We start from the raw sequence: 24,142 nt of genomic DNA on the forward strand, positions 1-24,142 counted from the left end.
TTTGGCATGCGTGGCGTGCATGACCGATTTCAGTCTGTTCGGAAGTGACGACGTGGATAGATTTGTGACTAAGCCTGAGGGCAAAAATATTGGAGACCATAGACGACTGGTAACGTTGCGGAGAAAGACACCCAGGTAAGCGCTGAATCACTCAAGAATACACGTTTTATATAGCTAGCTAAATACATGGCTAGCAATCTTAGTAAGTTAGTAAACAGACCCAGTTAGCTAGCTTGCTGTGGAGAGACAAGAACGTTAGCTAGCTAACGTTAGCTAGCATTGTCAATTGAACTAGCAGCTAATTAGCTAACGTTATTAATTTAACTAGCGTAGTTGACGAATGATACAGTGATAAACTACACTGCAGTCTCAGGGGGTTGTGAAAATATTAACGTTAGTTATGTAACGTTAATAACACCAACAGCTTGCTAGTTACCTTCCTTGCGAACAGTTCATTGTGGATTTAGCACGTTATTTTAACAAAGCGAGAAGAGTTAACGTTAACTAGCTAGGTTAGCTTGCTAACGCTTTGGGTGGTCTCTAGCACTAAGTTTGCTACATTCCGTAGATTATTATGATTGTACCCGGCCAGTTAACGTTAGTTAGTTAAATAAATAAATGCACTTAGGCGAATATATATATAGCTAGCAACTAGCCAAGTATAAAATGGGGCAAGTTTGGCTAGCCAGGACTGGCGTTGCTAAGATACAGTCACCAACACATTGCACAAAATGAGTTCTAGTTTGGGACTTCGCTACCTAGCTTAATTGGCCAGAAATGTTTTGTTTTTTAATTAATAACTAGAAGCAGGTAGCGAGCTAACGTTAGCTACTGGTGGTATTTTCAGAAGCTCGCACAGACGAACGTATTAGGTTTCGAAGTATTTTAAAGGGCTAGTTTACCCAAATAATGTTGCCTTATCTTTACTGAGTGGTAACGTTATATTGCCCACAAGAGACAGACTACTCATATATCAGATTTGTTTACTAGCGAAGTTAGTTGCCATGCTGTGGAAGCACACAGATTTAGCAATTGTTTGAGAAGGGATTAAAAAGAAAATCCAATGGTTTATTGTCATTACACATAAATTCGCTCTGGCTGTATGTCAGTAAACGTCGGCAAAAAAAAGTAATTAAATTGTTGCCAGCAGCACAATTCGTCACCAACTATATGGATAACATGAAAACTGCCTCTTCTGGGGTGAGTAAAATGGTCAGTGAGGTGTTCTCTCATTTGTGTCTTGACGTAGCTAGCAGTGTGCGCTCTGAACGCTCCAACCGCCGAAACGTTTGGACTTTACGGACTCTCTGACATGGCAATGCTCTGAATTTACGAACGCCCAGAGTTTACTATGAGCACACTCGGCACTACAGATTGAATTTATGAACACACCCAAAGTTAATTGGTCTCGTACACAAATGTGCAATTGTTATCGCAGGTGCAGCGAAATGCTTGTTTCTAGCTCCAACAATGCAATTATACAAAATACCTAGCAATACAAAACAATACACACACAATCCCAAAAGTTAAAAATTCAAATAAACAGCAAACATGTATATATGTGTATATACACTACCGTTGAAAGTTTGGGGTCACTTAGACATTTCCTTGTTTTTGAAATAAAAGCACATTTTCTGTCTATTAAAATAACATATCATTGATCAGAAATACAGTGTAGACATTGTTAATGTTGTAAATGACTATTGTAGCTGGAAACGGCAGATTTGTTTATGGAATATCTACATAGACATAGAGGCCCATTATCAGCAACCATCACTCCTGTGTTCCAATGGCTTGTTGTGTTGCTTAATCTAAGTTCATCATTTTAAAATGCTAATTGATCATTAGAAAACCCTTTTGCAATTATGTTAGCTTAGCTGAAAACTGTTCTGATTAAAGAAGCAATAAAACGGGCCTTTAGACTAGTTGAGTATCTTGCGCATCATCATTTGTGGGTTTGATTACAGGCTCAAAATGGCCAGAAACAAATACATTTCTTATGAAACTTGCCAATCTATTCTTGTTCTGACAAATGAAGGCTATTCCATGCGAAAAATTGCCAAGAAACTGAAGATCTCGTACAACGCTGTGTACTACTCCCGTCACAGAACAGCGCAAACTGTCTCTAACCAGAATAGAAAGAGTGGGAGGCCCCGGTGCAGAGCAAGAGGACAAGTACATTAGAGTGTCTAGTTTGAGAAACAGAGGCCTCACTAGTCCTCAACTGGCAGCTTCCTTAAATAGTACCCGCAAAACATCAGTCTCAACTAGAGGTCGACCGATTAGGATTTTTCAAAACTGATACTGACTATTGGAGGACCAAAAAAGCAGACACCAATTAATCAGCCCTTTAAAAAAATATATATATATATATTTGTAAAAATGACAATTACAACAATACTGAATGAACACTTATTTTAACTTAATATTATACATAAATAAATCAATTTAGTCTCAAATAAATTATGAAACATGTTCAATTTGGTTTAAATAATGCAAAAACACAGTGTTGGAGAAGAAAGTAAAAGTGCAATATGTGCCATGTAAAAAAGCTAACGTTTAAGTTCCTTGCTCAGAACATGAGAACATATGAAAGCTGGTGGTTCCTTGTAACATGAGTCTTCAGTATTCCCAGTTAAGAAGTTTTAGGTTGTAGTTATTAAATGGAATTATAGGACTATTTCTCTCTACCATTTGTATTTCATTTACCTTTGACTATTGGATGTTCTTATAGGCACTAGTATTGCCAGCCTAATCTCGGGAGTTGATAGGCTTGAAGTCATAAACAGAGCTGTGCTTCAAGCATTGCTAAGAGCTGCTCGCAAACGCAGTAAAGTGCTGTTTGAATGAATGCTTACGAGGCTGCTGTTGCCTACCACCGCTCAGACTGCGCTATCAAATATCAAATCATAGACTTAATTATAATATAATAAACACACAGAAATACGAGCCATGGGTCATTAATATGTTCAAATCCGGAAACTATATTTTCAAAATCAAAACGTTTATTCTTTCAGTGAAATACAGAACCGTTCCGTATTTTATCGAATGGGAGGCATCCATAAGTCTAAATATTGCTGTTACATTGCACAACCTTCAATGTTACATCATAATTATGTAAAATTCTGGCAAATTAATTCCAGTCTTTGTTAGGAAGAAATGGTCTAAACACAGTTCGCAACGAGCCAGGCGGCCCAAACTACTGCATATACCCTGTCTCTGCTTGCACAGAAAGCAAGAGAAGTGACACAATTTCCCTAGTTAATATTTCCTGCTAACATGCATTTCTTTTAACTAAATATGCAGGTTTAAAAATATATACTTGTGTATTGATTTTAAGAAAGGCATTGATGTTTATGGTTAGGTGCATTGTTGCAACGACTGTGCTTGTTTTCACGAATGCGCTTGTTAAATCATCACCCGTTTGACGAAGTAGGCTGTCATTCGATGATAAATTAACAGGCACCGCATTGATTATTTTCAATGCAGGACAAGGTAGTTAAACTAGTAATATCATCAACCATGTGTAGTTAACTAGTGATTATGTCAAGATTGATTTAAAAAAAAATATATATAAGATAAGTTTAATGATAGCTAGCAACTTACCTTGGCTACTTGCTGCACTCGCGTAACAGGTGGTCAGCCTACCACGCAGTCTCCTAGTGGAGTGCAATGTAATCGGCGTCCAAAAATGCAGATTACCAATTGTTATGAGAACTTGTAATCGGGCATGCCGATTGCATAGCCTGTCGGAAGGCAACGGGTGCAGCAAATAGGCTACCAAATAGATGATTAAGTTAAGAATATCAGTGGAAGAGAGGCCCAGCCAGACATATAGCAATATTTCAAAATGCAATCGTGGGAATTGCTATTGCTTCAAAGAAGACAACGAAAAGACTAAACTAAAAGACATATCAAAATTCTCAACTTAATTGTGCTTACAGTATTGTTGGCACTAGCGGAGCATTGGCCATATCCCCGGTGAGCGTGCGTATTCAGTTTTTAAGCATTGGGTCAGTGCCACCTTGAAAAAAAGAATAATAAGATTCTGTTAATCTCTCCAGTCAAGTGTAAAAGAATTGCATGATAAAAAAAGTCCTACTTTTTCCTGTGCAAGGAAAGAAAAAGGAATATCTGCTCTAGCCTAGGCCTACTCCACCACATGCTGCATTTAAGTATTTTTTGCGAACAGTGATTGAGTTATATTATTAGCTTAAATTATGACTATCCAATGTACTAATCACATTAGGAATAGTCAGATATCTTACATAACTCTGCAAATGTGATGACGCATGGAATGCACCCCCCGGTCGGCCCCACCCCGATGACTCCTACATATGGCATGCCAATCACCAACACCTGAAATTCCAAGATCGTCACAGTCAAATTATAAACTACTTAGTATAAAATGTAAAATTTCTTCTAACTGTGAAATAAATATGATCATACCTAGTGCCGATATTGTATTGTCACCATTTCATATAATTGCCGACAGAATTTTCTCCTCAATGTCCACTGAGCAGAGCACACATGCAATTCAAATATATGCAGACTTGTTACAACTTCAGCTTTAAGCACAGGAATTTCTTCCGTCTGTGACCAAGAAAAAGTGGTTTTGTTTCATTTCTATGACATTTTTTCATGAATTGTGGGGTGTGAAACCAGACATTTAAAGTCAGCTCCGATAAGAGAGTGAAAGGGGAGAGCAGACAGATGTCAGTCGGAACCTGTCCAGAACCGCTCAGTCCCCCATATAGGGGACTTAACATATCATATTAATGGTTGGTGGCTAACCATAGGATGGATTGCAGTCTCTCCTTGTCTATAAGAAACCAATATGTAATTCATTTAGGTGAACTATCACTTTTTAAAATAGGACTGTAGAAAATCCAGCTTAGAGGTACAGGTAACTGCCAAAATAAAGGAAACGCCAGTATAGTGTCTTAATTGGTCGTTTGACCATGAGCCGCCAGAACAGCTTCAATGCGCCTTGGCATAGATTCTACAAGTGTCTGGAACTCTATTGGAGGGATGCGACACCATTCTTCTACGAGAAATTCCATCAATCTGTGCTTTGTTGCTGGTGTTGGAAAACGCTCTCTTGAGCGCCGCTCCAGAATCGCCAATGTTCAATTGGGTTGAAATCTGGTTACTGAGACACACACACCTTTTAAACCCCCTATGCTCCTTTGAGGACCCATCTTTTAAAGTCAGTGAGATCTCTTCTAGCCATGGTAGTCAAAATAATGGGAAACTGGAAATTTTTATAATTGCCTCTAAGCATGGTGGGATGTTAATTGCTTTATTAGCTCAGGAATCACACCTGTGTTGAAGCACCTTGCAATATACTTTGTATCCCTCATTTACTCAAGTGTTTCCTTTTATTCTGGCAGTTACCTGTTGCTCCAAGATGGTTGGCCACCCACTCCTGGTCTATGTTTCCTAAATACTAAAGGTTTGAATATGTGACAGTGATTTCTACAGAATTACACCACATTAAAGAAAATATTGATATTATTTTGATTTCAGGTGGTTGAGGCTGATTTGCAAAACCTTGCCATCTACATAGGCAAGATCTTTTGCATTTATGCCTGTGGTTTCTGTCTATCAGCTAAAACCTCAAAACCGGATATTGGAGGCAAGAGGCATTTCAATATAGCCTATTCTCATTTTATGACTTAACCTATATTCTGTCCATAAATGCTTACAAAAATGCATAGCCTCTAATTTAACTTTTGTTATTAAAAAAAAAAAAAGTACATTTATTTTTGGAGACACTGGCATATCAGAGTTCAAATAACCATCAAAATTGCTAAGAAGTTAAATAATCAAAGTAGTGGGAATAATGGTAGTGCACACTATTAGCCTATATTTTAGCCCATTGTATAGGGGAATTCTTCTATTGACTTAGGCTACATAAGCTATTGTGAAAGACAAAATACATTTAACTGATAACATATCCTGAAGACTGCATGATATAGCCTAAATCTGCCCCTACACCCAACCCAAATGATCTGTCAATGTATTGTCCCACCCAGTAGAATAAGTTACACATTTGGGTTCACAATCTGTTATGGACAAATCAGGTCACTCTACCTAAATTCACTCTGGATGCTGCCTTTTTGTTGTTAAAGCCTAATGAACCTAGAACTAAATTGCCAATGACCAAACGAGTCGATTTAATGTAGCCTATGGATCTGGGCAAATTCAATTGGTGCATATATCAAATCAAATATTGTCACATGCGCCGAATACAACCGGTGTAAACTTTATAGTGAAATGCTTACTTACAAGCCCTTAACCAACAATGCAGTTTTAAGAAAATACATTAAAAAAAGTAAAATAAATGTAAGAGATAATAATAAATTGTTAAAGAGCAACAGTAAATAACATGGCTTGGGGTAGAAGCTGTTTAGAAGCCTCTTGGACCTAGGCTTGGCTCTACACCGCCTGGTGTAGAGGTCCTGGATGGCAGGAAGATTGCCCCCGGTGAGGTACTGGGCCGTGCGCACTACCCTCTGTAGTGCCTTGCGTTCGGAGGCCAAGCATTTGCCATACCAGGCAGTGATGCAACACGTCAGGATGCTCTCGATGGTGCAGCTGTAAAACCGTTTGAGAATCTGAGGACCCATGACAAATCTTTTCAGTCTCCTGACGGGGAATAGGCTTTGTCGTGCCCTTTTCATGACTGTCTTGGTGTGCTTGGACCATGTTAGTTTGTTGGTGATGTGGACGCCAAGGAACTTGAAGCTCTCAACCTGCTCCACTACAGCACCGTCGACAATCCACAATCATCTCCTTTGTCTTGATCATATTGAGGGAGAGTTTGTTGTCCTTGGACCACACGGTCAGGTTTCTGACCTCCCTTTAGGCTGTCTCATCGTTGTCGGTGATCAGGCCTACCACTGTTGTGATATCAGCAAACTTAATGATGGTGTTGGAGTCGTGCCTGGCCGTGCAGTCATGAGTGAGCAGGGAGTACAGGAGGGGACTAAGCACGCACCTCTGAGGGGAGCCTGTGTTGATCAGTATGGCGGATGTGTTGTTACCTACCCTTACCACCTGTTGGCGCCCGTCAGGAAGTCCAGGATCCAGTTGCAGAGGGAGGTGTTTAGTCCCAGGGTCCTTAGCTTAGTGATGAGCTTTGAGGGCACTATGGGGTTGAACGCTGAGCTGTAGTCAATGAATAGCATTCTCACATAGGTGTTCCTTTTGTCCAGGTGTGAAAGGGCAGTGTGGAGTGCAATAGAGATTGCGTCATCTGTGGATCTGTTGGAGCGGTATGCAAATTGGAGTGGGTCTAGGGTTTCTGGGATAATGGTGTGGATGTGAGCCATGACTAGCCTTTCAAAGCATTTCATGGCTGCAGACTTGAGTGCTATGGGCCAGTGTGTATATGTATGTATGTGTATATATATATGTATGTATGTGTGTATATATATATATATATATATACACACACTTTTTTTAATGCGTGACAAATGAAAGGTGTGGCTTGTGTGAAGAGGGTTAAATGCGTGTCTCACATGCCTAATGCGTGAGTTGGCAGCACTGCAAAGTAGTTTGGTTGGTTGGATCAGTGTGTCATGTCCTTTGATTACACAAACTACAAAGTGGTCCAGATTCTAAGCAAAATAATTTCCCAATGTATTTATCCATTATGGAACACACAGCCTGGTGTTGAGTTTCAGGTGGTATAATCTGTCTCTGAGGTCCTAACAACTTTGATCAACACAGCTACACTTTTTATCTGAGGTTCTGTGAGTTTTCTGAATCTAGGCCCTGCAGGATGAATTGTCTGTAAGATAATGACTGATTGAACAGTGCTGTTCACCTCACAAGACAGTGGGTTACCAACATCTTGAGTTATGATGACCCGTGTCAATTCGCTTCACGCTTCAAACGGACCTCTTATTTCAGTTTCCTCCAATTTGCTCATCTCAAATTCAGTTTTTAGAATGTAGGTAAATTTATATATTTTATATTGCGTGATCCTCTTCAGTGTTTTGCCTAAGTCAACACATTATGTGTAACCTACTTGGGGAATCAAGCACCATCCCTTTTGATAAACACAATGCATCAATGTCTTGACTGACTTGAAACATTGTTGTGCACATGCTGGCGTCACTTGTTGACAGTGCATATATTTGATGTGTTCAAAGGTGTGGTGGCATGCCGTGTGACGTAAAGGGATAATGAAAAGGGTGTGGGTTTGCACAGTAAGTTTCCCTTTCCATGATTGCTGGGTCAGAAAGAGAAACCTAAGTGGGGAAACAGCTGGCCTATAAATGACTCCACAGTTTACTGAGGGTGGTGTTCAAGGATCAAATACAATTTTATGTCTCATGCTTCGTATACAGGTGTAGACTAACAGTGAAATGCTTACTTACAGGCCCTTCCCAACAATGCAAAAGAAGAAAAGAGAAACACTAAAACAGTTGACATTTTATTTGTATTTTTTTTAACCTTTATTTAACTAAGCAAGTCAGTTAAGAACAAATACTTATTTTCAATGACGGCCTAGGAACACTGCCTTGTGCAGGGGCAGAACGTATTCAAGCACCATCCCTCTTGATAAACACAATGCATCAATGTCTTGACTGACTTGAAACATTGTTGTGCACACGCTGGCGTCAGTATTCAGACCCCTTCACTTTCTCAATTTTTTCCCCCTTTAATCTACACACACTACCCCATAATGACAAAGCAAAAATAGGTTTTTAGAAAAAAATTGGCAATATCACATTTACATAAGAGTTCAGAGCCTTTACTCAGTACTTTGAAGTACCATTGGCAGTGATTACAGCCTCGAGCCTTCTTGGATATGACGCTACAAGCTTGGCACACCTGTATTTGGGGAGTTTCTCCCATTCCTCTCTGCAGATTCTCTCAAGCTCTGTCAGGTTGGATGGGGAGTGTCGCTGCACAGCTATTTTCAGGTTTCTTCAGAGATGTTAGATCGGGTTTAAGTCCGGGCTCTGGCAGGGCCGCTCAAGGACATTCAGAGGCTTGTCCCCGAAGCCACTCCTGGTTTGTCTTGGATGTCTAGGTCAGGTTTAATTCACCCAAAGGAATTAGGTCTAAACTAAATCATGATTTAAAGGTTTCTTCTCCATGCATTTGAACCAAACTGAAAATATGCTTCTGCCAATTACAATATTGAATGCAGATTGTATAGGATGTTGTGCCAGACAGTAATTTATTGATTTCTTTTTTATCACGTTTTATGACTTATGCACAAAGGATATATATATATACACTGCTCAAAAAAATAAAGGGAACACTAAAATAACACATCCTAGATCTGAATGAATGAAATATTCTTATTAAATACTTTTTTCTTTACATAGTTGAATGTGCTGACAACAAAATCACACCAAAAATGATCAATGGAAATCAAATTTATCAACCCAGGGAGGTCTGGATTTGGAGTCACACTCAAAATTAAGTGGAAAACCACACTACAGGCTGATCCAACTTTGATGTAATGTCCTAAAACAAGTCAAAATGAGGCTCAGTGGTGTGTGTGGCCTCCACGTGCCTGTATGACCTCCCTACAATGCCTGGGCATGCTCCTGATGAGGTGCGGATGGTCTCCTGAGGGATCTCCCAGACCTGGACTAAAGCTCCGCCAACTCCTGGACGTCTGTGGTGCAACGTGGCGTTGGTGGATGGAGCGAGACATGATGTCCCAGATGTGCTCAATTGGATTCAGGTCTGGGGAACGGGCGGGCCAGTCCATAGCATCAATGCCTTCCTCTTGCAGGAACTGCTGACACACTCCAGCCACATGAGGTCTAGCATTGTCTTGCAGTAGGAGGAACCCAGGGCCAACCGCACCAGCATATGGTCTCACAAGGGGTCTGAGGATCTCATCTCGGTACCTAATGGCAGTCAGGCTACCTCTGGCGAGCACATGGAGGGCTGTGGCGCCCCAAAGAAATGCACACACACCATGACTGACCCACCGCAAACCGGTCATGCTGGAGGATGTTGCAGGCAGCAGAAACGTTCTCCACGGCGTCTCCAGACTCTGTCACGTCTGTCACATGTGCGTGTGAACCTGCTTTCATCTGTGAAGAGCACAGGGCACCAGTGGCGAATTTGCCAATCTTGGTGTTCTCTGGCAATTGCCAAACGTCCTGCACGGTGTTGGGCTGTAAGCACAACCCACCTGTGGACGTCGGGCCCTCATACCCCCTCATGGAGTCTGTTTCTGACCGTTTGGGCAGACACATGCCACATTTGTGGCTGCTGGAGGTCATTTTGCAGGGTCTGGCAGTGCTCCTCCTGCTCCTCCTTGCACAAAGGCGGAGGTAGCGGTCCTGCTGCTGGGTTGTTGCCCTCCTACGGCCTCCTCCACGTCTCCTGATGTACGTGCCTGTCTCCTGGTAGCGCCTCCATGCTCTGGACACTACGCTGACAGACACAGCAAACCTTCTTGCCACAGCTCGCATTGATGTGCCATCCTGGATGAGCTGCACTGCCTGAGCCACTTGTGTGGGTTGTAGACTCCGTCTCATGCTACCACTAGAGTGAAAGCACCGCCAGCATTCAAAAGTGACCAAACATCAGCCAGGAAGCATYGGAACTGAGAAGTGGTCTGTGGTCACCACCTGCAAAACCACTCCTGTATTGGGGGTGTCTTGCTAATTGCCTATAGTTTCCACCTGTTGTCTATTCCATTTGCACAACAGCATGTGACATTTATTGTAATTCAGTGTTGCTTCCTAAGTGGACAGTTTGATTTCACAGAAGTGTGATTGACTTGGAGTTACATTGTGTTGTTTAAGTGTTCCCTTTATTTTTTTGAGCAGTGTATCTATTTTTGGTGGATGGGATGTGCTTTACTATTTTTTTTAAATCAGGACAATGTACATTCATAGTAGTATACATTTCTATAAGTTTTCCCTAGAATCGCCTAGTTATAGGCTTGACATCAGGTCATTTCCATCTATACAGATCCATGAGCACTAAAGTGACGTTTATAGGAGCATATCAGATGAAAGCCAAGAGTCTATTTCAGAAATTAAGGCATATACCCTACCAGTCAAGAGTTTTAGAACACCTACTCATTCCACGTTTTTTCTTTATTTGTACTATTTTCTACATTGTAGAATAATAGTGACGACATCAAAACTATGAAATAACACATGGAATCATGTAGTAACCAAAAAAGTCTCAAACCATCAAGCGCTATGATGAAGCTGGCTCTCACGAGGACAGCCACAGGACTGAAGACCCAGAGTTACCTCTGCTGCAGAAGATGAGTTCATTAGTTACCAGCCTCAGAAATTGCAGCCCAAATAAATGCTTCAGAGTTCAAGTAACAGATACATCTCAACATCAATTGTTCAGAGGAGACTGCGTGAATCAGGCCTTCATGGTCAAATTGCTGCAAAGAAACCAGAACTAAAGGACACCAATAAGAAGAGACTTGCTTGGGTCGAGAAACACAAGCAATGGACATTAGACGGGTGAAAATTTGTCCTTTTTGTCTGGAGTCTAAATTTGAGATTTTTGGTTCCAACCGCCGTGTGGGTGAACGGATGATCTCCGCATGTTTATGTCCCACCGTAAAGCATGGAGGTGTTATGTGTTGGGGTGCTTTGCTGGTGACACTGTCAGTGATTTATTTCGATTTCAAGGCACACTTAACCAGCATGGCTACCACAGCATTCTGCAGCGATACGCCATCCCATATTGTTTGGGTTTAGTGGGAATATCATTTGATTTTCAACAGGACAATGACCCAACATACCTCCAGGCTGTGTAAGGGCTATTTGACCAAGAAGGAAAGTGATGGAATGCCGCATCAGATGACCTGGCCTCCACAATCCCCTATCTCAACCAAATTGAGATGGTTTGGGATGAGTCGGACTGCGGAGTGAAGGAAAAGCAGCCAAAATGTGCTCAGCATATGTGGGAACTCCTTCAAGACTGCTGGAAAAGCATTCCAGGTGAAGCTGGTTGAGAGAATGCCAAGAGTGTGCAAAGCTGTCAAGGCAAAGGGTTTAAGAAACATTACCTTGTCTGTAATTTTGTTACCAAAAACCCACATCTTTAAGATATTTTTAAATTTCTCTGCCTCGTGAGGGAGGCTAATGAATGTTCACTGAAGTAACAAGTAAAGGTAAACCTACCAATTAGTTTGTGTTTTTACTGATCAAGTTTGTTTATGAATTATTAAGCAATTAAAACTCAATGGGAAATCATAGTCACAAGCAACAGTTGGGTCACCTGCTACTGTCCTCCTTTCCACTGGTATACTGTTATGTTCTGCTCATGTATATATTTTTGGTCAAAGTAATACTGTGAAAACAGTTTGGACAACCTTTCGCTCTACCGCTCGATCTCCAGTTAATGCCACCTCTGCCGGCTCTTACTTACACCTACTGTCACATACCGCATACCCTCTTTCCATTTACTGAAACGAGCATCCTCGTCCACTGAGCACCGACCAACACCGGATGTCCATGAACGTTGAAAAGTAGTTAAAATTTGGTCAGTCTGCCCTGGCCGGACCAAATCTAAACCAATCAGACATTTCACAAGTTTGGAATATCTTGTACAGTAGAGCACACTATAGTACAGTATAATGTAGTGATTGGGGGGGGTCAATACAGTTACATATCGGGATATTCTTTTTGATATATAATTTTGACTATGGCAATTTTATTTTTGCGCTAATTTTCTATACCTGCAGGTCCTGCACAAAAACTCCAGTATTTTTCCTTCATAGCTTGCTCTGTCTTTAAGTTGGAGCCCAATATTGTTTTCAGCACTTTTTATTTCCATGACTGATCAAAACTTTTCTCATGGCTTCTGTTGTCCCTCTGCAGCAGACATATAGTGAGCAATATGTTTGGAACGTCGAATCACAAATAAAATCACAGTATCAAATCTCAATACATCTTGAATCTCAATACATATTGTATCGGCACCAAAGTATTGTGAAGTCAATGGCAATTCCCAGCCATATTATTGTACTATACTGAACATATCTACTGAACTCTGCTGTACAGTACTCTGTGATGTCCAAACTTGTGAAGCATAGACGTCTATGATTGGTACATATTTGTTCTGGTCTTGTTTGGGGGCGGAGCTCATTACAATAATAGCCAGTGTGTAGAATAATACCCAAATATGCTAAAGAGAGCAACTGCATATTTCTGCCTTTGTACCTATTCAGGATGCATCACCTTGAAGAGAGTGATATTCAGATCCATAATTAGCCTATACATTTCTGTATAGTGCAGATCAGGAACCCATGATGTAAATTTACTTCACAGACTAGTTCAACGACTAAAATATATCTATTTTTAAACTCAAGGTGTCCTGTCATAGCTGACACCGCATTCTTTCTGCAGACATCTTTGAATCTTAATTCGGAGGAGATATGTATGATTTTGGTTGCATAAATGAGGGAGATTTGACCATAATTCTGTAACCAAATTTAGCATCTGCACACTTCTTCCAGTAAACATAGTAGTCCTTGTGCATAGAGTTGTATCATGTATTTTTTGGCATACTTTTTGGGGGGTGCATTTAAGCATAAAATCTGACTCAGTGTAATTCCGGCACCAATGTAATAATTATTCTGTCTGAATATGCTAAATGTTATGATTTTCCTTTTTGTGCATTTGATGGGTCAAGATTCATTACGAACTACTACTTTGTTCCATTGGATCGTCTCATGAAACTCTGTTTTTAATCCTGTGTGCTTATTACATCCACCCTAGACAGTAACCTTATTTTCCTGTCTCCTTTTTTCAGAGTTGGCTCAACTTTGTGGAGAACGGAGAAGAAAAGTTGAATCCAAGCCTAAGTGGTGGAGGCCTGATCTGACCCTGCCTACTCCAACCCCTCCTACTGCCAGATTTGTGAGCCTTTGTTGGCTTCCTGTCTGAGAGGGAAAAATCAAGGAGGAACATTTCTACAAAGGAAGCGCTGAAGTCTTCACTTAGGAAACAAGTTCAAACTGAATATCTGGAAAAGTGCATTATTTTATTGATTTGTTTTTGACTTGAGCTATAAACTGGGACGCTATACACTGGGATCAGTTGGGACCTACTTACTGTACCTTTTGGACTAGTGGTGTTACAACATGGCGAAGAAAAACAGCCAGAAGGGTATGTGTGCTACCATTCGTCTCTGCCATGTTTTTAAAAGCAGATGAACTAGTATTGAAAATGCAATAACTAGTGTGAGTGCATTTTAAATGTTTAGAGTTGATTCTCAAAACATAGCTGGCACTAGGCTGAAGGAGCAGCACTTGACATGCAACTTCATCAAGTGTCTACCAGATCTCTTGAGTTAGAATGGATCCTTTCAAAAACAATAGCTGGCGATAGCTGAGAGAGATTGACAGTATGAACTCACATCTGTGCAGTCCACTTTGGATGGGATAGGGTCCCAGCTTTTCTCCGGAATAAAGTTAAGCTATTTCTGAAATGAAGCTCTCCATTAGGACTGTCTTTGACTTGCAGAGCACAACATCTTCTGTTGAGTCCATTGTCATTGTTAAACTGTCCTCTGGCATTCTTTGGTCATGCCACATGTATTTGGGTCACAGCAACCCAGCTGTTTCTCATCTCATTGAGCTTACTTTGTTTGGGGCTGTATTCTTATCCATCTGATGCATAAACTCCTGCTTTGCTGACTCATTCTGCTTCTACAACTGTACATCAGTTATAACCGGTTCAAATTCAATGCAGATCTCGGGTCCTTTACGGCCAGTCCAGATGCCAATATTTCTTGAGTTTAATCTCATGGCTCTAGGGCCTGTTATTTTTGGTCCTAGCATATATAAAGCCATTCGAAGTGTTGTAAAATCTTTAGGCCTCAAGCAACTTGAAACAGTTGTTAAACGTGTACATATTTTACTTGAGAAATCATCAAGCATCTTGTCACATTTGCCCATAAAGGAAATATCTTGGTCCTAATAGGTTTTTCATGTAAATCACCTCTGTCTGTTGCACATGATTTATGATAATCCCTGTGTTCTCTGCCATGGTTTACTTTCAATACAAATAGGCCTAACTTTGAATGTCCAGGAATGACTAGGTATGGGGAGAGTTTTGTTTAGCAAATGATGTGCCTATGCACTTACAATTGTTTTGCAAATAGACCTGGGTCCAGCAGAAAACAATGAGAAATTCCAAATCAACCCTTTCTCCCTTTTTCCCCCAGATACCTCTGGTATGGTGTTCGACACAAACTTGAAAATGGTTATGTCCCAGGGAGGGACTTTTGAGAGAATGAAGGAGAAGGTAAGAACTGCAAATTATTTCTCTCTAGGCATAACATTCCAATTGATTTGAATACATTAAGTACTATTCCTCTTTAGCTAGTAGGTTTTATTGGGTGAGAAGGCCCATGGCCTTAGGATATGTATCACTATGCTAAACCTTTCTTAATTTGCCAGATCGTTCTCTTATTTGTTCTCTTCACAGATTAGTGCTGTCAGGGCCGTTGTTCCCAACAAAAGCAACAATGAGATAGTTCTGGTCTTGCAGCACTTTGAGAACTGTGTCGATAAGGCAGTCCAGGCTTTCCTAGAAGGTATGGAAATGCCATAGTGATAATTCTTGTTGTGATATAGAACAGACACCGTAGTCAAATGAATGGAAAATACCTTTTTGATTTCTAATTTAAGAATACACTGGTTCAAACTGCGTACATTAAGTACAACTTGTCACTCTCTAATTACCTGATGTTTTCCTCTCAGGTAGTGCTGTGGAAATCTTGAAGGAGTGGAATGTAACTGGTAAAAAGAAGGTAAACTTGTTTGTTGTCCTATACTGCAGGGTATTGCATTCTATATGCAAGGGCAACATGAGTATGAATGAAATTTGGTATCATGCGTCATGACATTTTGAAGCACGGCCTATCCCTCATGTGATTGAGACGGCGCTTTTTAAAACAAGTGCCAAAGATATTCTTCCAGTGGCAGCCCATCCAGATTTTGAGGGAAAAACGCTAACTTTAAAAGCAATTAACTTTAAACTCTAAATGCTAGTCAAAGGAAATGTTTTTTGTCTTATTCTTTTTTTCACCTATTTGGCTTTGATGTCAGAAGCTCTAGCTGAAAATATGGCATCTGTGTCATGAGGACCTACAACCTGCTCAACCATTGCTATATGTGAATTATTAATGAACTTCAAAAGCTGTTTAAGTTTATATTCTAGTAGTTAAAATCCAACTTTGATTATTCAACATCCAGCCCAAGAAGAAAAAGAAGCCCAAGCCCCAGCCAGAGCCTCTGGCAGAGGAGCCTGCTCCAGCCGAGACCATGCCGCCCTCTGAGACTGAGAGTAAGGAAGCTGTGAATGGGTTCCATGCCAATGGCTCCGTGTTGGACGGAGACTCGCTAGACTCTCTGAGTGAGCAGTTGGATTCTGCCTCCTTGGACGCAGCTGAGTTGGATTCTGAACCTGCCACGTCGGACATTACAGGTATTGTAATGGAGTGTTCTCAGTGGCTTTATTTTATCCATCAGATGACCTTTGGATTGTTGCGACAATATAAGACTTTTGATAATCCTCCATGTAGTTGAAACCAACCCCTACAGATCAGAAAACATCTTTCTCCTAACAGGTGCGGAAGCAGACTCTCTTTGTAGTGGCCCAAGCCCCACCCCTCACCATGCTCAAGGAGGAAGGAATCACCAGCCTCCCCGTGGCAACAAGTTCCGTTCCAGTACTAACTCCCAGCCATCCACTTCCTCTGTGCTCACCACTGACGAGAACCAACAGGGATCGTCTGGAGCCAAGAAGATTGGTTAGTGACAAATTTCTTTAAAACAAAAATGGTAATGCCTTTGTTTTTCTAAGACAATAGGTGATGTCTAGTCTAACCCTGTTCTTTGTCTCTCAGCGCCCAACATTGACCGCTCTGTGAAGGACCTGCAGAGATGCACAGTGTCGCTCACTCGCTACAGAGTGGTGGTCAAGGATGAGATGGACTCCTCTATCAAGACCATGAAGCAAACATTTGCTGAGCTCCAGAGCTGGTACATCTACCATCATTAGCTCCACTACATTCGTTTGTAAAGTTGTAGTTTATTTGGAATATGAACTTATGGTGGGATATAACGGCACAAGTTCCCTTATGTTAAGCAGAATGTTTATATAAGCAATTTAGGAGCCTTGATTTTAAGGTCCAATGCAGCCTGCCTTAACCCAATAGCAAATCATTTTTGGGTAACAACTAAGTACTTTACTGTGATTTGTTTTAAATTAAAATGGTAAAAAAGAAACATAGCTTCTTAGCCAAGAGCAATTTCATAAGCAATCATTTTGCTAGGACTGGGAGGGAGGGGAATATTTTAAACTAACTGTTAATGGAAGAGATGTTTGTATTTCTTTTTATTGGCCTATTCACTAATTTATCACCTGATGTTACCAGGCAGGCTAAAGCTCCAAGTGCATTGCTCTCAACTCTGCTCTACAACAACTACCACCAATATCTATTTCAGTGTAACATGTAGTCTATTGCTGTAGTCCAACTAGTGTTATTGTAGTATAGAAATGGTGAGTGTAGCCAAAATCAAAGTACAGAGACTATCTTAGAAATCTAAAGAATCATGATCCCTTTATCTTAGTAAAGAACATAATTTCATATCTCTTCCCCTCCCCCGCTCTCTCAGCCTGATGGACAGAGAGGTTACGCTGTTGACAGAGATGGACAAAGTCAAAGCAGAGGCCAGTGAGTACAACACCTTTTTAATTAGCATTTGGACTTCAATGTATATTATACTTTATTTCTATTCTTACTATGTTTACATTTTTTTCTGAAAGCCTTTGTCCCAGAGTCGTCCTGCTGTTTAAACGTATTTTTCCATATATAGACACACACCCTATGTGTTTGAATACATATGCACTGAGCTTGTCTGATGCTTTATGCACACTGTTTGATTAAATAATTAAGACACACTGTCACTGTTAAAATGTTATGACAGCGAGTGACTGTGTGAGTGGTGGGCATTGTCTCGCTCTCCTCCCTACTGCAGCGAAAAGGTACCACGGCACAGCAAGTGTTTATTGTGCTGAAGCTGCCACATCATCACAGCCATTTAGGTTCTTTCTTGTTTGACTGGAAAGTTCTGTTACCGAAATTCGTTTGAAAGTTGTTTGCGAAAAACATTCCCTATTCTCCATCCCTGTGGCCTCCGCAATGGATTAGTTCACTGAAATAGGGTCGAATCAGACAGGTGTCTTGTGAACCATAAAAAACAAAATTGTGACTGCTTGACTAAAGAAATCTGTCGACCAGCAACCTATCGACCAAACAAACAACTAAATGGGGTCAGCTTAACAGTTAAGGTATTCCAAATAGACTAACGGTCTTAAATGTATTTCCTCAGGGTTATTTTAGATGTTAGACATACCATAATCTTCTATGTAGTGAAACATGACAGAGCAAGACTGCATATTTCCACAAGTGGGCCATTCTGCCCTCATTCTTTCCTTCTTCCCAATGCACAGTGTTGTGTGTTCTGAGGCTGGAAAAAGTGAATAGTGTCAGGTGTCATGGCAGACTAAATGCTGTCTGAGTCGAGGTGTGTGGGGAATTGAGGGAAGAAGAGGGAACACTAGAGCAGTTCTTTGACATTACAAAAACCCAACATTCCTTGAAATGTACCAGTTTCTGCCCTAATCTCCCCTCGTTTAGATGTGTGTTACTGTTAATGGATGAGACTTGCTTTCTTCCCTTTTTCCCCCTCATGAAAAAAGTACTTTCTGTCATTTGAATCTCCTTGGCAACTGATACACAAGGTGCTCTTCCTCTGGTCATGTTTTGCATGTGTTTACCCCCCCCCCCTGTCCTGACAATGGTCAACACCAGGAAAAGCCTGGAGTTATTTATGGCTGCAGTGTTGTATCTGATCTATTTTGTAGAAACCAGTCAACTAATAGGCCTACCCTTTACCTTATAATATTGAGGACATGGCTAGTCCCACGTTTCAGTATGGTATTGCCTCTGTGTGGATTTATCTCTGTACAACTGAAGGCCTCTGAATATGGGGTGAGTGGTCAACTAATAATGTGTATCTGTTTCAGTGGCCATTTTGGATGGCCGTCAAAAGAGAGCAGAGGAGCTCCGCAGGCTGACTGACCAATCGGCATCCATGTCTGAGGACCAACTGAGTGAGCTGCGTGCTGACATAAAGGTAAGTTGACTACCGTAATAACACTTACACTATATAGTCAAGACAATTGTGCAACCGGCTCAAACTGTGTGGTGTGGGAATTGAGCCATGATCTGACCTAAGACAAGTCTGAAATCCCTGGTCATGTTTTCTCAATTTTTTGTGCAGCACTTTGTGAGTGAGCGTAAATTTGATGAAGACCTGGGAAAAGCTGTGAAGTTCACTTTCGAGCTAGAACCACTGAAAATGAGCATCACAGGATTTGGATCAGGTACAGTCCTTTGTTCTTCTCTAGTTGATGTCTTTCCTCTCACAGAAACTCATTATGTTAGTACAGTATTGCATTGCTATTTGAAGGGCAGTATATCCATATCCTTGGTAGTAACACCCACAGAATTAAATAGAACACATATTTGTATAATAAACTCAGCAAAAAAAGAAACGTCCTCTCACTGTCAACTGCGTTTATTTTCAGCAAACTTAACATGTGTAAAAATTTGTTCCACTGACATGTGACTAACAGAATTTGAATAATGTGTCCCTGAATAAAGGGGGGTCAAAATCAAAAGTAACAGTCAGTATCTGGTGTGGCCACCAGCTGCATAAAGTACTGCATTGCATCTCCTCACAGACTGCACCAGATTTGCCAGTTCTTGCCGTGAGATGTTACCCCACTCTTCCACCAAGGCACCTGCAAGTTCCCGGACATTTCTGCGGGGAATGGCCCTAGCCCTCACCCTCTGATCCAACAGGTCCCAGACGTGCTCAATGGGATTGAGATCCTGGCTCTTCGATGGCCATGGCAGAACACCGACATTCCTGTCTTGCAGGAAATCACGCACAGAACGAGCAGTATGGCTGGTGGCATTGTCATGTCAGGATGAGCCTGCAGGAAGGGTACCACATGAGGGAGGAGGATGTCTTCCCTGTAACGCACAGCGTTGAGATTGCCTGCAATGACAACAAGCTCAGTCCGATGATGCTGTGACACACCGCCCCAGACCATGACGGTCCCTCCACCTCCAAATCGATCCCGCTCCAGAGTACAGGCCTCGGTGTAATGCTCATTCCTTCGATGATAAACGCGAATCCGGCCATCACCTCTGAGACAAAACCGCGACTCGTCAGTGAAGAGCACTTTTTGCCAGTCCTGTCTGGTCCAGCGACGGTGGGTTTGTGCCCGTAGGCGACATTGTTGCCGGTGACGTCTGGTGAGGACCTGCCTTACAACAGGCCTACAAGCACTCAGTCCAGCCTCTCTGCGGACAGTCTGAACACTGATGGAGGGATTGTGCGTTCCTGGTGTATCTCGGGCAGTTGTTGCCATCCTGTACCTGTCCCCCAGGTGTGACGTTCGGATGTATGCGTTGTCTGCCACTGCGAGGACGATCAGCTGTCCGTCCTGTCTCCCTGTAGCGCTGTCTTAGGTGTCTCACAGTATGGACATTGCAATTTATTACCCTGGCCACATCTGCAGTCCTCATGCCTCCCTTGCAGCATGCCTCCCTTGCAGCATGCCTAAAGCACGTTCACGCAGATGAGCAGGGACCCTGGGCATCTTTCTTTTGGTGTTTTTCAGTCTGTAGAAAGGCCTCTTTAGTGTCCTAAGTTTTCATAGCTGTGACCTTTATTGCCTACCGTCTGTAAGCTGTTAGTGTCTTAACGACCGTTCCACAGGTGCATGTTCATTCATTATTTTTATGGTTCATTGAACAAGCATGGGAAACAGTGTTTAAACCCTTTACAATGAAGATCTGTGAAGTTATTTGGATTTTTACAAATTATCTTTGAAAGACAGGGTCCTGAAAAAGGGATGTTTCTTTTTTGCTGCGTTTATGTATCTCTATGGTAACACCTGCCCTCGTGTCACCCTCCCTGTTCAGTGTACCACCCTCAGACAGGTTACTCCAGCCGCTCCCGCTGTAGCTCCACCTCCTCCTCCATCACAGGCCCAGGGTCCCTAGAAGCTCCACCTCCCTCCAGCTACGAAGGACGCCCTACCCAGCCAAACAAAACGGTTAGCTCACAAAGCAACCATAAACATGCAACTAAGTTCTCATTAATGTTGTCTCCTTAGGAGTAATAATTATCAACATATGATTGTTTTATTTGATTTAACTTTGATTTTGAACTTTCAGACTTTCCTAGGCAACAGGCGTTACACGGCGGGTCCGGGGTACCAATCCGGTGGGCAGCGGTATAATGGCGGCTCCTATCGCGACAGGAACACCAATCGCGGAGGCTACCGCTCCGAGGGTTACCAAGGCTACCAGGGCAACCAAGGCCAAGATGACGGCCCCAGCCATCCTACCAGCACTGCCACACAATCCTCCAACTCCACAAGAGGCCCTTCCAACTCCACTCCATCCTCTTCTTACCGTCAAGACCAGCCTTCTCATAACGGTCTGCCCCAAAGGCCTCCGCGGACACACTGCCCCTGACACCGGAACTACCTGGCCCATTTGTTAAACCCCCTACTAACCCTGGCATTCCACCCTCAATACCCTGCCCCTTCCACCCCACTAACTCCTCTCAATGAAGAATAGAATACAAGTTTACATATTTTTGTCAATTGAGCTGTAGTGCCACCCATAGGCAACCATTCATCCTCCTAACTTGAAAATTAGCTACCCATGTTCTGCCACTTTCTCCATACTTTAGAATGAGCTATTAAGACCTATTTTCTCATGCCTGTTGATATAGCAGCTACCCAGGTCCCCTTATGTGAGTCTGTGATTTAACACTGGCCTCTGAAATAGCAAATATTATCTGGTGATGCGTTTATATGCATTTTTATTTTATCTGTTATGATTTATTTTAGTTTTTGTTCTCGCGCATCAAATTTTTATTTTGCTTTAGGTTGCAAGTTTTTTGCAGTCTATCAAACCATTTCAGTTCCTTATTTTAGACAATACATGACACCCTTACTATGGTTTCACACGTATGTATGGGAGATTGTCATCAATGGCATAGAATCAACACTACGTAATTGTATATTATTATTTTAGAGCTTTCCATATATACTGGTTGCTCCTGTAAATAATATGTACTCATTGAAATGTATGATGAATATGTTGTTAATCAGAACTAGCAGGTGAACCAGAGGTAATCACGTCGGTTGTTGTCTGATAGCAGTTTATTCCCTCCCTCACATGTAAATTCATATTTTTTTTAGTGGATAGTTTATCTGTCCTCCCTATTGTTATTGTATAATCCAAGGAGAGGGCTCCTTTTTTTTTTATTACATACATCCTTTATTATGTGGGACTTCTCAAATCTCAGGTATGAGAAAGGAACCTACACTCCCCTTCACGTATGGTCTGAATTAGGACTTCCTTTTGTTAGTACATCTATTCTGCTGTTATTTGGTCTTCTCATTCTTTCCTTATGTTTAGTGTGTGTCAGACAGGACCATAAAGAGCATACACTTGACATGCTCGTATCACATTGCAACTTCCTTTGCCTTTCTAGAAATGCAAAGATGCTCGCATCACGAACACTGTTAAGCGCACACTCTTCTGATCTTTTACATTACTGAAAAGTGAGCTGTAGGAACTTTGTCCTTTTTCATGCGTTCACTTTCCTCTTAATTGTTTCCTAGAGAAGAAAAAAATTTGATCAAATTTGTCTATGCTGTTTCGGTCTTATTTTGAACGTGTTTTATGGCTGCTGAGTTGGGACAAATTGGTAAATGGTAATGCCAGGATTTAAGATTCTTTGTAATGTCTACAATAACTGAACAAAATCTGGAGAAATACCTCATTGTTGCCCCTTGTACACTGCCTGGTAGCATAATGTTGCTTTTGAGACTTTGCTTTACAGAGGCCTGAATGTTCTTTTGAAATGGGGCTTGGTATGGCTTACCATTTAAGCGAAAGCAGAGTGGTCTCATGTCAAGCTGCAAGGCATGTGTATAAGATCATACAAACTAGCTGTTTCCTCTGTGTACCAAAGGGTAATACTGATGAAGAATAATTGAGAGAAACTTAGACTAACTGCCCCTCCCCCTCCCCCCAGGTACTTAAGTCTTCTTATAGGAGTGTAGTTTGGTCATGAGAAAAATAACTTAATTTGGGTTTTGTTATATTGCACATCAATGTAAAGATTATGTGGTTCTGGTTTGTTCATTGGTTTACAAAGTATTCTGTGGAAGTGCAGAGTATACAGTAGGGCAGATCACTTGGCATGTATCAGCAACTGTGCTTGAGCAGGTAAGGCTTGGTAGCCAACACCAAGATCTTCCAGCCTTCAGCAAATCTCTCCTCATCTCAGATCTGCACTGTAAATATAGTCTCAGTAATCATAATGCACAGTAGTGGAGATGCATGCATTACAGTACAGAGCTTTCTATCCCCACAACACTGCTAGTTGTTACCTTTTGGTGCTGGGCATGTTGAGGTTTGATTTTAATAGCTGAACTGATTCTGCATAGGGAATGAATGATGCCTGTCTCAATCGCTCTTTTACCAAATGTATGTAAAGTCACATTCACAGCATTCCAAACTATCTGGATAGGTTATCGCCAAAGAGATCATATTGTCTTGTTCGAGTTGCTGCCTTTTTTTCTTACTCTGCTTATAAATAATAATAAAAAAATATGATTGTTTTACAATGGGATAATCTATTCTAGGTTGAGTAACATTGTTTCTTTTACATTTTTTCTTTCCTGAATCTTTACTGTATATATGTAGCTATAATTTAGTTGTGCTCACATGGTGCATTTTGTATGTTATATACATATTGAGCATATGGTTTACCTATGACAACTGTAAACTTAAGTGCCTTCGCTTGTCTCCCTCCAATTCATTCACTTACCCCCCCTTCCCTACCACCCGGTATGGACCAAAGACATCTGCCCTCCCCATCCATTCCAATACAAGCGCCTCTTGTATACACGGCCCTCCCCATTCATTCCAATAGAAGCACCCCACCCCCCCAATACACAGAAAGGCACACTTTTCCTTTACTATTAAAAGATTGTTTGCAATA

At 41.4% G+C, this 24,142-nt stretch overlaps 1 protein-coding gene across 2 annotated transcripts; it reads left to right on the top strand.

Annotated features, from left to right (window-relative positions):
* Positions 1 to 24,142, top strand: LOC111976729 (spermatogenesis-associated serine-rich protein 2). 2 transcript variants are annotated; one of them, XM_024005803.1, is made up of 13 exons: positions 1 to 135; positions 13,777 to 14,132; positions 15,193 to 15,272; positions 15,456 to 15,564; positions 15,731 to 15,780; positions 16,226 to 16,457; positions 16,600 to 16,782; positions 16,879 to 17,014; positions 17,651 to 17,709; positions 19,065 to 19,174; positions 19,322 to 19,424; positions 21,037 to 21,170; positions 21,292 to 24,142. In XM_024005803.1, exons 2-13 carry the CDS (start codon positions 14,108 to 14,110, stop codon positions 21,592 to 21,594), a joined length of 1,524 nt encoding a protein of 507 aa, XP_023861571.1. In that variant the 5' UTR covers positions 1 to 135; positions 13,777 to 14,107; the 3' UTR covers positions 21,595 to 24,142. The 2 variants fall into 2 exon arrangements, with proteins under 2 accessions (XP_023861571.1, XP_070304063.1); XM_070447962.1 differs by lacking the exon at positions 1 to 135 and adding an exon at positions 5,434 to 5,455.

This window comes from Salvelinus sp. IW2-2015, linkage group LG17 (genome assembly GCF_002910315.2).
Source record: "Salvelinus sp. IW2-2015 linkage group LG17, ASM291031v2, whole genome shotgun sequence".
Lineage (NCBI taxonomy): Eukaryota > Metazoa > Chordata > Actinopteri > Salmoniformes > Salmonidae > Salvelinus > Salvelinus sp. IW2-2015.